The following is a 13,049-nucleotide window of genomic DNA, read 5'->3' on the forward strand; positions in this document are numbered from 1 at the left end:
GAGAAAGATAGCTTTGTAGTAAAAATCCATATGTATATCTATCTATCTATCTATATATCCAGATATATATATATATATATATATATATATGCTATTAACTAATTGTTCCAAAGCACTAGCTAGACATATTATCTCAGAGGTCAAATTAAATATAATATGTTCTTTTCACATTTGTTTGTGTGGAAGCAGTTAAATGAGGCTGAATTAATATTTGCAGAATTTCTCCTTTAGCCTAACATAGGGCTAGTATTTTCATTTTATTTCATTGAATTCTCACAAAAGTTTACTATATCAGTATTTTTTTCTTTTATTTATTTATTTATTTTTAATAAACATATAATGTATTTTTATCCCTAGGGGTACAGGTCTGTGAATTGCCAGGTTTACACACTTCACAGCACTCACCATAGCACATACCCTCCCCAATGTCCATAACCCCACCCCCCTCTCCCAACCCCCCTACCCCCAGCAACCCTCAGTTTGTTTTGTGAGATTAAGAGTCACTTATGGTTTGTCTCCCTCCCAATCCCATCTTGTTTCATTTATTCTTCTCCTACCCCCTTAACCCCCCATGTTGCATCACCACTTCCTCATATCAGGGAGATCATATGATAGTTGTCTTTCTCCACTTGACTTATTTCACTAAGCATGATACGCTCTAGTTCCATCCATGTTGTCACAAATGGCAAGATTTCATAAAGCATAATCTAAAACATTGAGTTTCTAGAAGTTATGTAATTTCCCAGAAATCAAACAGCTAATACAAGGTGAAATTAAGATTTCAACTGGGTTTTCTCTGACTCCTGAACCTAAGCTTTTTCACATATAAGTTGCTTAATGTGATAATAGACTGAAGATGGACCTACAAGTATAAGAGGGCCATTGTTTCCCAAACAGTGAGGTGTTTTTTTATAGTACCAGAAGGCTAGCCTTGTTTATTCAAGACTTCTGTTGGGGGCACCTGGGTGGCTCAGTCTTTAAGCATCTGCCTTCAGCTCAGGTCATGATCCCAGGGTCCTAGGTTCAAACCCCACATCAGGCTTCCCACTTCCCCTGCTTGTGTTCCCTCTCTCTAGAGTCTCTCTCTGTCAAATAAATAAAATTAAAAAAAAAAAAAAGGCTTCTGTAAACATTAAAAAACCATTGTTTTTAAAGATTTCATTTATTTATTTGAGAGACTGAATGAGTGAGAGCACACAAGCAGGGGGAGGAGCAGAGGGAGAGGGAGAAGCAGAATCCCCACTGAGCAGAGAGCCTGACAACAGGACAACATGAGGCTCAAACCAGGACCCTGGGATCAGGACCTGAGCCCAAGGCAGTCACTTAACTGACTGAACCACCCAGGCATCCCAAGACACCAATCTGATGTGGTTCCTCAGCCCCTCCTCCTACTCTAATCCAGTTGTATTAAAATATACAATTCTACTTGTTCATCTGATTGGCTTAAAGTTATTTCACTTCTTTGATTCTTCACATGTTCTGTAAGTTTACACCAGTGGTAGAAGAGTTGTATTTCTCAGTTATTGTACAGAATTGGATGAATTCAGAAGTCACAGATTGAGATGCCTATGGCTTTCACAGCTATATGCAGATTAGGTTGGAGGGGAAAAAATAGTGAGTGGTGGGATGGCCTGTTATGAATCGGCGCCTGTAAGCTCCTCATGAAGGGGTTCAGAGCCACTTGGAAACAAATTAAAATGTCTCAGTCAAACATGACACTAGGATATGAATGAATTCAACCCAAGCTTGCAAGTGTACAATACCTGGTGTTCACTTTTTGAACACTTAAATGTTCATAGATATTTTAAGCACCTCAGAATTTAGTTTTTTTGAACTATTAGTTTATTTGAACTATCCTGAATTATCAGAATTCAGTTAAATGTTCCATTTCCTTAATTACTCCTTCTGTGGACAGCACTTTAATTATTTTTGAAGAGACTAAAGCAGCATAGTTGCTGATACATGTCTTCAGAAATTCTCTTTTAGAGGTGGCTGGGTGGCTCAGTCGGTTACTGTATGACTCTTGATTTGGGCTCAGGTCACCATCTCAGGGTCATGAGATCGAGCCCTGAGTCAGGCTCCACACTCAGCATGGAGTCTGCTTGTTCCTCCCCTTCTGCTCCTCCCCCCACCACCTCTCCCTTTCTCTTTTTCTCTCTCTCTCTCTGCTAAATAAATAAATAAAATCCTAAAAAAAAAGAAAGAAAGAAAGAAAGAAATACTCCCTTAACCATAAATAGGAAGCAAGGAAAACCACGACTCAAGACCTTTTTCAAGGTCATATATGCTTATGCCCATTTTATAAATGAGAAATTTAAGTTACTAGGGAAATGTAAGTATGCTATAAAACATTTCTAAGAAATTAAATCACATACATCTGAGGTCTAGCACTTCAAAGTTGATATTAGAGATTATAAAGGTTTCAAAGTATATGGATTGTTCTTTGGAGGGGTGGCAAAGTAAGAGAAACCAGCAAGATTTTGCATGGAGGTACCCCTGGAGTTTCCTAAAGCTTATGCTTTTGGTGTGAGGGTCATCTAAGGGTTGATTTGGCCTTTGTGGCTGGCCAGGCCTCTTCTCTTTGTTTGCCCCCTTGAAGATGTGTTCTTGGAGAAGAGGCTTTCCTTCCATGACAGAACAATAGAAGAGGACCTCTGGGTCAAAAGTTGTTGTTGTTGTTTTTTTTTAATAAGATTTTATTTATTTGTTTATTTGACAGACAGAGATCACAAGTAGGCAGAGAGGCAGGCCGAGAGAGAAAGAGAGAGAGAGAGAGAGAGAAGGAAGCAGGTTCCCTGCTGAGCAGAGAGCCCAGTGGGGGACTTGGTCCCAGGACCCTGAGATCCTGACCTGAGCTGAAGGCAGAGGGTGAACTCACTGAGCCACCCAGGTGCCCCTGGGTCAAAAATTTTACATGCAGTTCTTTTTCCTTTCCTAGAACTCCCCTGCTCACCCATGATGTCCTGGTGGCCTCACTGTGTATGTATTAAGCAGTACTCAGACTGTTCAGCACTTGCTTCCAGTGAATATCTGGACCCTATGGATTATTTCTCCATCTTTCATTGTGCTTTTATATTTGTCCTTATTCGGCAGTGCAGTGTGATAGATTGGATTATAAGTCAATGCAGACCTATGGGTTGTTGCTAGGACAAAAAGGCAGGCTTTGTTTGGGGAATGGCATTTGTTCTCCAGTTTTCCCCTGGAAACATAAGAGCCTTTCCTTTTTAAGCAGATTTTTTTCACTCTGAAACCATGGTAAATATTTCCAATTGATTGGGTAGGCACAGTGTACATTTCAAGGGCTCTGCTGCTGATGGGGAATCTTCAGCTGAGCACACACTCATGTGTTACTATCTTACAGGAGGCGATCGAGATCGGATGACAGCAAACCATGAGAGCTACCTCCTTATGGCGAGCACCCAGAATGATATGGAAGACTGGGTTAAGTCCATCCGCCGAGTTATATGGGGACCTTTCGGGGGAGGTGAGTATGTATAGAATTGTGGAAGAACAGAAAGGGGGACCAAACCTGTTTATCATTGCCTTCCCCGTTGATGTTCCTATGAGCTCCTATTTTCAAATGGATAACTATTAAAATAAATAGTAAACTATTCTGTTTCAAAGTATATGGATTAATAGTAAATAAATAGTAAACTATTAAAATAAATAGTAAACTATTCTGTGTTATTGGACGTATATCTAAGTAACTCTCAGAAATTTAATTTAAATCAAATATCATCGATAACCAACTTTCTTCTCTGAATATCTTGAATTATAAGAAGGGATGATAATTTTTTTGTTTTAGATTTTTCCATTTCACTAACAATAAATAGTTATAGGAATTGTACTATAAATGTAGATTAGTTAAGATTATGCAGATATGGGGCAAAAAAATTTTTGACTAGTATCTTTAGAAGAGAACTTAGTCCTGAGATGATCAGTGATATTGAAGAAGAATGGCAAAGCTCTAGATGAGAATCTGAGAATTATTAGAGTAAAAAAAAATGCTTTGCCATCAGGCAAGTATTTGTGGATTTGATAAATTTTAAAAATCTTACTGAATACAGTTTTGAGAATGCACCATGCAAAGAATAAACTAAATGGTACTATAAATAGAAATGAAAGGAGGAAGAAAGGGTAAAAGACATGATCTTTGTCTATTAAGGATTATAAAATAAATAGATATGACATAAACAGACAAAGTACATAAATCAAAAATTCAGTAAGTGGAGGCCAAAAATGATAAGAACTCAAAAAAATTTGTCTGTAACCAACATGCAGTTCCCAAAATGTAAAACCTAATAATTTTTTGTTCATGTCGTTAAAATAAATTATATTAAATCAAATTCATATTTAACAAACTATTTATAATTCCAGTATTTATTTTTAAATTTTTTTGTGTATTCTCAGCACCCTCAATTTAGAAGTGAATTTTATTTTCCCCTTAACATCTTAGATACTTAGGCTGACTCACCACTTCATATTTTAGCATAACTTCAAAGATATACTATAAAAAGTTGGAAAGTTGGGTTCTACCAGGTCAATGATACAGGTCTGCAAATCGTTTTCTAACAGTGCCTTCTGTTGGGGAAGGGGGTGTTTCCTCACCAGGATGACAGTTCATCCCAGTTTGCCTGGTAACGGTCTGGTTTACAACTGTTGTCCCAGGATAATCATTGATAGTGCTGCTTTTCACTTTCATGGTGCCATCATTTCTTGACAACCTCTACGGTCACCCTATTCATATGCTAAAATGGGTAGTAAGTGACTATGTAAAACATTTAAAAAGACCTGTGGCCTTAAAAAGCCCCTCCCCGCCAACATTAGCAAAGGATTGCTCACAGTTGTTCTGGAGACAGATTCCTGTGTTGGAGGTTTGCTGATAGGCTCCAGAACCAGGGTCTGTGGGATGCCTGACGACGTGTCTTTTCAAAGTTCCCGTCATTTCTAAAGACTCTCTTTCCCCCCATTATCAAATTTCTAGGGTTTCTGAGTTAGAAGGATCCTTAGTATCTGCCAGAGGAGGGATTTCTGTTTGGGATTATTTCCATGAGGTGTGCCATTTTCTCCCTTTCCTCCTCTTCCATCTGTCCTTTTCTCAAGAAAAATGAACGTGATCCAATTAGCTATATTACATCAGTCACCACAGAGGTCCTACCAGCTCAGCTCGTTATCCCAGTGGATAACGTCTAATTTACGAAGATGGCAAGGAGCTCTGGTACTTGATAGGTTCTATGTACAGTCGTCCCCCTTCACCTGTGGTTTCTCTTTCCAAAGTTTTCAGTCACTCATCATCAACCACAGTCCAGAAGCAGATGATGCTCCTTCTGATCTATCCTCAGAAGGTCCATAGTAACCTCATGCTATGCCACAATGCCTCTGTCATTCACCTCACTTCATCTTATCACGTAGGCATTTCATGTTCTCACATCATCATTAGAAGAAGGGTGAGTACACTACAAGATATGTTAAGAGGGAGTGACCACATTCACGTAACTTCTACTGCAATGCATTATTATAATTATTCTATTTTATTATTAGTCAGTATTGTTAATTTCTCACTGTGCTCAATTTATAGATCAAACTTTATCATCTGTATCAACTTTATATATATCTAGTAAAAAACATAGGATATATAAGTTCAGTACTATCACCAGTTTCAGACATCTATTGGGGGTCTTGGAACATATTTTCTGTGGATAATGGGGGACTACTATACTTTATCCTATGAGATGAGCTTCAGGGAATTTGTAAATGCTTGACTCAAATTTACTTCTGAAGAGATATATTTTAGCATAGAACACTTACAATAGACACAATACTCCAAAAAAACTTTTCTGCCCTTTTTGTTTAATTGACGAGTGTTATGAGAATGCAAGGCAAGCTTTTAAAGTACTCATTCAATTTATAATAATCCTTTGTGAGTCAACTGAACATTAAAATTTTTTTAAGTAAATACAGAGTAGAGAACCAAACCGAATGTTGACATATGTAGAGGATTGCAACTGTCACCCATAATCTAGGGTTTCAAATGTTTGTATTAATACACCCCCTCTCTGCTCAGTGATTACATTTTAAAGAAATATTATAGATTTGAGTTTCAAAGAAATGTATATAACTAAAAACCCTTTTATTTCTCTTATATATTAGGAGTACACTTAATATTTCATTAAAAATGTTTTCTGCTGATAAAGCATATTTTAAAATGACTGTTTTAGTTCAATCCCACGTTTTGTGTATTAGGTCATCAATACCCAAAGAGAGTGACTAACTTGCCAAGTGTCAGTTACATTGTGAGTAACAGAACTAGGAAGAAAACCCATGGCTTCCAGTTTGTGAACTCCTCTTGCTTTCTTTCATAATAGTGTGATCTATCACCTCTACTATGGGAATGAAAAACCCACAATTACAAGCCCATGCCTTACTAGTAGTATATCATCCAGTATATGCACACAAAATTTTAAAAATTATGCTAATTAAAGTAAATATGGCTTTTCAAGTCCTTCAAAAATACTGGAATTGCTACTATCAAGAAAGTGAAAACACAACCACCAGATTGGGAAGAGGTATTTCCAGATCATATATCTAATCATGAACTTGTATCCAGAACTTATAGGGAACTCTTACAACTCAATAATAAAGAGAAATTAAAAATTTGACTCATTTTTGACTCATTTAAAAAATGAGCAAAGAATCTGAATAAACATTTCTCTAAAACATGCAAATGGCTAAAAAGCACTTGGAAAAAATGCTCAGTCAGTGCTATTAGTAGTCTGGGAAATGCAAATCAAAGTCACAGTAAAATACCACTTTATGCCAACTAGGGTGGCTTGAGTCAGAAAGTTCAAAAATAACAAGTATTGATGAGAATGTGGAAAAATCAAAGTGCTTCTCATTGCTAATGGGAATGCAAAATGGTGCAGCTGCTTTGGAAAAGAGTCTGGCAGTTCCTCAATCAAACACAGAGTTATTATAGACCAGCATTTGCACTCGTTGGTAGGTATATACCCAAGAGTAATGAAAATGCATGTTCACACAGAAACTTGTACATGAATATTTATAGCAGCATACTAATATGCTAATAGCCCAAAGTGGAAATGCCCAAATGTCCATCAAGGGACAAATGAGTCCATAGAATGTGGTATATCCACACCAGGGATTATTATGCAGCCATAAAAAAAAAAAAGGAATGTGGTATGGATACACACTACGATGTGAATAAACCTTGAAAACATGCTAAGTGGAAGAAGCCAGTCACAAAAGGCTACATAGCATATGATTCTCTTCATATGAAAGTACAGACCAGGGAAATCTATAGAAACAGGAAGTAGAGTAGTGGCCACTTAGTGTTGGGATGGGAATGTTGGAGGGGGTGGGTGATAGCCTAAGATATAGGATTTCTCTTTGAGATGATGAAAACATTCTAAAATTGACATGATTGTCGCCCTCAGCCCACAAAGACAACAATGAGCCTGGTATGGTGTTAATGCTTCATTTTCGTTTATTTAATCAACTTCCTTAGCTTATATACAGCAGGGTGACCAATAAGGGGTCAAGCAATGGGGAGAGCCAATGAGAGTCCTGTTACTATGCTGATTAAATTTGATACAGCCAATAACTATGTCCTGCTTTTAGGCAGGCTTCACCAGAAAGTTCATTGTATACTTGCAGCATGTTTTGCTAGCAGTGAGCCAAGCACCTTCTTGTAATGGCGGGGACTTTCCCAGCCGGAGGCAGTCCCCGACACATGATGATGGTTGTATATATCTGTGAATATGCTAAAAATCAACTTGTACACTTGAAATGGGTGAATCCTATGATATGTGAATTATATCTCAAAAAAGCTGTTAAAAAATTCCTCAATTGCCATAATTGCCTCTCATAAGAAAATACATTTTCTCCTCCCTATCTTAGTTATGGAACCCAAGACTCTGTTAATCCTAAATAAAGACCTCTTAGATTCCATTCTACCTCCCAATGCTTAAATATTGTTATGGTCATAGATTAAATGGTATCTGCAGCATTTGGAAGGTGACATATCACTCTGATATATAATTTCTGTATGCCTCCTTTGGATGCATTTTAAATGTGTTTATTACAGAAAGGGCGTTTCATTACCTGTACTGCCCTTTCACAGTCAGTGTTTTCAAAAAGTTGAAAGTTTTTCATAAGACACCTAACCTCATTCTTGTTTAGGTTGCATATGTAAAATAAATATGTAAAATACTCCCCCTTTGTTATTACAATAATATGACATTTGATGAAAAATAGGAGCTTGCCAAGGTTTTCAGTCTCTCAAAAATGAAAAACTGTTAAGTGAAAGTCTGGAATGTAGGGCTCTGGAATTATAGGCCTTTTCTTTTTAGTCAATAAAGCAAACTTAACAACAGATAATCAGATAAGGAAATGGAACCAATGGAAATGGAAGTAGACATTCACTTAACAACCTAGCCTGATAACAATATCAGTATTGAATCTAAAAATTTCAGCTTCGTGTTATCTGCTTAAAACCACTGTAAACAGTTGCTTTACCATCAATAATGCTGAGAGGCACATGGTTTCTGTTTAAAAGTCAAATCCAAAATTTAGGATGTCAAAGCATTTATTTAATTTTGGAAAAGCTTAGGGATTTTGTTTTGTTATTTTAGGGGTGTTTTTACAATTTCTTAAAAAAAGATTTTATTTATTTATTTATTTATTTGATTGATTGATTTATTGAGAGAGAGCACAAGCATAGAAAGAGAATAGGGAGACGAAAAGAGAGAATCTCCCCTAGGATTCCCCTCTTACTATGGAGTCCTATGTGAGTCTCAGTCCCAGGACCCTGAGATCATATCCTGAGCTGAAATCAAGAGCTGGACACTTAACTAACTGAGCCACCCAGGTACCCCTACCTGTTTTTTTTGTTTTGTTTTGTCTTTTGGGGGGGGGGGGGGGTTGGGGTGTTTTTTGTTTGTTTGTTTGGTTGGTTGGTTTTTGCAATTCTTTTTTATTGTTTTTGAGGCAATGTGTATGGAAGTGCCAAGCCCATTGTCTGGAAAGAGTGTGAATCCACTGAGAATTAATTAGATCTGAGTGTTTTGCCTAACTCTGACTACTAACAAAATCAGGTTCTCCCCGTCTTTATGTTTCCTTATAAAAGAGTTGAGTCAGAGACAACAATGCAGTAAAAATACTGAATGTGAATTATCCTCATGATGAATAATGGACATGTGGTCAAGCCGGGGTTAATTAAGTGGTAATGCGGTCTTGCCTCTGACACAGACCACTATGTGACATATACCCAATGGTATTAGCCCCCAGATAAGGGGTATTAGCCCCCAGTTTGCTTGTTTGTGAAATAAGAAAATCAGACAAAATCTTATTAACTGAGATTCATTCTACCTCCAAAGTCCTGGGATGACATGAGTTCCCTCCATGCCAATGCTCAGGTCAGTGAGGTTTTCAGTTGGCTCAGGGGTCTCCCGGTCCAGCCTTGCCACTGTGTTGTTTGTCCTGAGTTATGCTTTGTGGTTCCTTATTTTTCTAGTAGCATGCTGTGATGCTGAAGGCAGAAATAAGTTTAGGGACACCTGGGTGGCTCAGTGGGTTAAGCATCTGCCTTCGGCTTAGGTGATGATCTTAGGGTCCTGGGATCAAGCCCCACATCAGGCTCTCTGCTCAGTGGGGAGCCTGCTTCCCCCCCTCTATCTCTGCCTGCCTCTCTGCCTACTTGTGCTGTCTCCCTCTGTCCAATAAATAAATAAAATCTTTAAAAACAAACAAAAAACAAGTTTGAACTATATGGCAGAAGTCCCTACTAATATTTCTTCCATGACAAACAATTACCTATATGGGCATGCTGGGCAGAGAAACGATGTCTCTAAAGGGAGTGCCTTTGTAGCAGTCCTCCCAGTTTGTAACGCGCCTGCCGTCAAATGGCTTGGAAGGAACGTAGAGACCTTGGGGGTCAGTTGGGGTTAAAGCACTAGCTGTCTGAATCTGCTTATGGAACAGCCGGGTAGATGAATGATTAACTCAGTGAGTCAATTGTTTAGTGAGTGGGATCAAGATTGCTGATGGACATGGGGGCTGGGGTGGAGAGGGTGCCTGCAAAAGGAGAGGAGAAAGTTGAAAACCAGACTGGTTTTCAGACCATAACTGGAGAAATACATGTATGTATAAATATGCATAAACGCACACCCATGAGTTGAGTTTGTTTTTATGGTGGTTGTACCTGCATGTTCGTTGTTACCAGATGGAGAATATTTTTCTATTTCACAGACACACACGTATGTACAAGTCCGCATACATGTGTTTTAGCAATATGCACATTGAAATCAGCACTCACGAATAGATGGAATCGCAAAATCCCTTAAAAAGTCTTGTATAGGAAGAGAATAAATGCAGGAAGGAGGGGGGGTAAAAGCTCACCCCCGTGTTGTTGGTTTGGTGCCCTTTGCTTTCTGGAGCGGCTAAGGCAGGGAGCTCTAAAGGAGCTGCACAGACAAGGGCAGGAAAGTCAACACAAAGTCAGAGGAAGAAGAGAGGGGTTCACACGCCCTGTGGCATTCTCCCTCCTCCCCTCCTACTGTTGTGATTGCACCTGCTGCCTGTGACCGGCGGGCACTGAAGGCAGCCGCAGCCACAGCCACGGCGCGCGGTGACGAGGCAGCTGCGGCTGTGCCAGCTCCCGCCCAGCCCTCATTGAGAAAAGGGGAGCCAGAGCCGGAGGAGGGGGGAGGAGAAGCTCCCCGCAGAGCTGCCTTCTCCAGGGATCCGGATCCGAGGAGGCTCCTTGGAATGGGCACTCGGCTGTTCTGACGTGGAGATTCCCTCGGGAGCCCGGGAGTTTGAAGACAGAAGGGAAAAGGGAGAAGCCCGCAGAGAGCATCAAAGGCAGAGGGGTGCTATAAAAGGAACCGGGGAGTCCTTTGAAAAGAACCTATCATGCACTGAAAAGCTTTCTGGAGAAGGTGCCATTATTTGCCTCCCCTTTTGCTCAGATGAAAGGAGCCAGCAAGGACGGTCCTGAAGTATTCCTCAGGGGCCTTTTTGTCATTGTTCCTTTTTCCCCTTGCATAGGACTGTGCGCTGACCTTTCCAGAGGAATCTCAGTACCCCCAGTTCCAGCTGAGAAGACAGTTCTTAATAAAAAAACAACTCCTGCTGTTTGAATGGGGGGTGCAGCTTGCTTGCTGCGGCTCTTTTTGCTGAGACATTTTGGAGTGACTGCAGAAACTTAAAAACCAAACAAAACACCAAAACCTTAAACCTCTTTGGATTAGGCAAGAGAAAAGGAAATTTTTTTGACCAAACAAGAAGTAAAGGGGAGGTGGTAACTTATCCCTGATCCAGGACCTGGATGACAAAAGCCTTCAAGTTACAGGAATCAGCACTTCCACCCTAACAAATAAACATGAGAAGGAGTGGCTGTGGGGTATCGCGCAGAGGCAGGTTTTAAAAGAAGCCCGAGACTGGTTCCAAACTTTGGGCCTGTATGATGCCTGAAGACCGAACTATTGGGGGACGCCCCTCAGGTGCCTTAGCATCAACTCCTTTCATTCCTAAAACTACATACAGAAGAATCAAACGGTGTTTTAGTTTTCGGAAAGGTAGGTAGATGATCTGTTAATGTCCCTTTAAAAAATATACATATATTCGCGAATGCTTTAAGGTCAGTTGATGTTCAGATAAAATGGGAGTTTGAAAACCAAGAGATTAGAACTGTACGAGAGTGATTGATGTCTCTGCTTGCCTGTATTTATTTTTCAAGGTTCATATTGATATGTTTATGACTGAATGGGCCGGGTAGGTGGGGCTTACAGAAGGGTACTCCTACGGGGATCTCCTTGACTGATGGAAAGCCAAGTGAGCTGGCCTGACCCTTCTGAGAGGTGGGGCCAAGGCGACCTTGGGCTGCTGCCAGACCCAAATCAAGCGGCCATGTTGTCACTTCTTGAAATCAGTCCCTCTCAAAACCTTGTTCTCTGATCCCATCACATGGGTTTCGTTCTGGTGCCAGTGGTTGCCTTCCCTCCCCTGCTGAGAAAATTTGAATAATTAGGTTATCTCTAGTGACGTTTTTTCAGGAGCCCTTGGGACCACATTGACTAACACTGATTAGAAATAGGAGTCACCTTGACTTTCCAAATATATCAAAAGATGGCATTGGCAGAGGCCAAAGATAAAACTTTGAGGAGCTAGGAGTAGGAAAATCTCACAATTTATAAGCAATAAAAGAAGCTGTGCATTTGAGAATTGATTTCTGTCGGGGGAGTAAAGGGTACAGCATCGGTAAAATAAAATGCTTTTAGAAAACATTACCAAAATATTTTTAAATGTCTTTTTGCTTTAAAATGGGGATAATTAAATGGCATTGATTATTTAATTTGGAACTAGGTAGTTATAATTTAAATGTCATGCATAGTAAGTTAATCAAGAGCAGATATGACTAGCATCTAAGGCTCTTTCTCCCTTTTTTCTTTGCTCTGCCACCTATTAATTAACCCTTTCTAGTTACCAACAAAAAAGAAAAGAAAAGAAAGGAAAAAAAACCCCACAGGGGTGCCTGGGTGGCTCAGTGGGTTAAGCTGCTGCCTTCGGCTCAGGTCATGATCTCAGGGTCCTGGGATCGAGCCCCACATCTGGCTCTCTGCTCAGCAGGGAGCCTGCTTCCCTTCCTCTCTCTCTGCCTGCCTTTCTGCCTACTTGTGATCTCTGTCTGTCAAAAAAATAAATAAATAATCTTAAAAAAAATAAAGAAAAAAAAAACACATATATAAAAGCAACATATAGTAGGAACTTCTTAAAACTAAACCTTGTTCCTTCTGAGTCTTTACCTTTGAGCAGTTATGATCTGCCTATGATCATTATCCTATACTATTAGCAAGGAATTCAGTGTTAATTTCTATTCCTCTCTCATCCATAAAGGTAATTAAGTGAGAGATACATGCCTCAGCTTTTATAGATTTCTAGAGATTTTGTGCTTACTGTTAAGATTGCATCATTGACAGAGAAATTAGTAACAATAGAAATTGGAAGAAAAAAAAAAAGAAAGAAAGAGAAAA

At 39.4% G+C, this 13,049-nt stretch overlaps 1 protein-coding gene across 8 annotated transcripts in view; it reads left to right on the forward strand.

Annotated features, from left to right (window-relative positions):
• Positions 1 to 13,049, forward strand: part of ARHGAP24 (Rho GTPase activating protein 24) — a 509,415-nt gene that overhangs the window by 427,825 nt on the left and 68,541 nt on the right. For 7 of the 8 annotated variants that reach the window (XM_032332776.1, XM_032332774.1, XM_032332777.1 and 4 more), the window contains one exon: positions 3,362 to 3,484. In XM_032332776.1, the coding sequence (XP_032188667.1) occupies positions 3,362 to 3,484 (123 nt within the window). Of the gene's footprint in view, positions 1 to 3,361; positions 3,485 to 10,529; positions 11,595 to 13,049 lie in introns of those variants that run through there. The other variant, XM_032332778.1, reaches the window with a different exon arrangement.

The sequence above is a fragment of the Mustela erminea genome, chromosome 2 (genome assembly GCF_009829155.1).
Source record: "Mustela erminea isolate mMusErm1 chromosome 2, mMusErm1.Pri, whole genome shotgun sequence".
NCBI classification, from domain to species: Eukaryota; Metazoa; Chordata; class Mammalia; order Carnivora; family Mustelidae; genus Mustela; species Mustela erminea.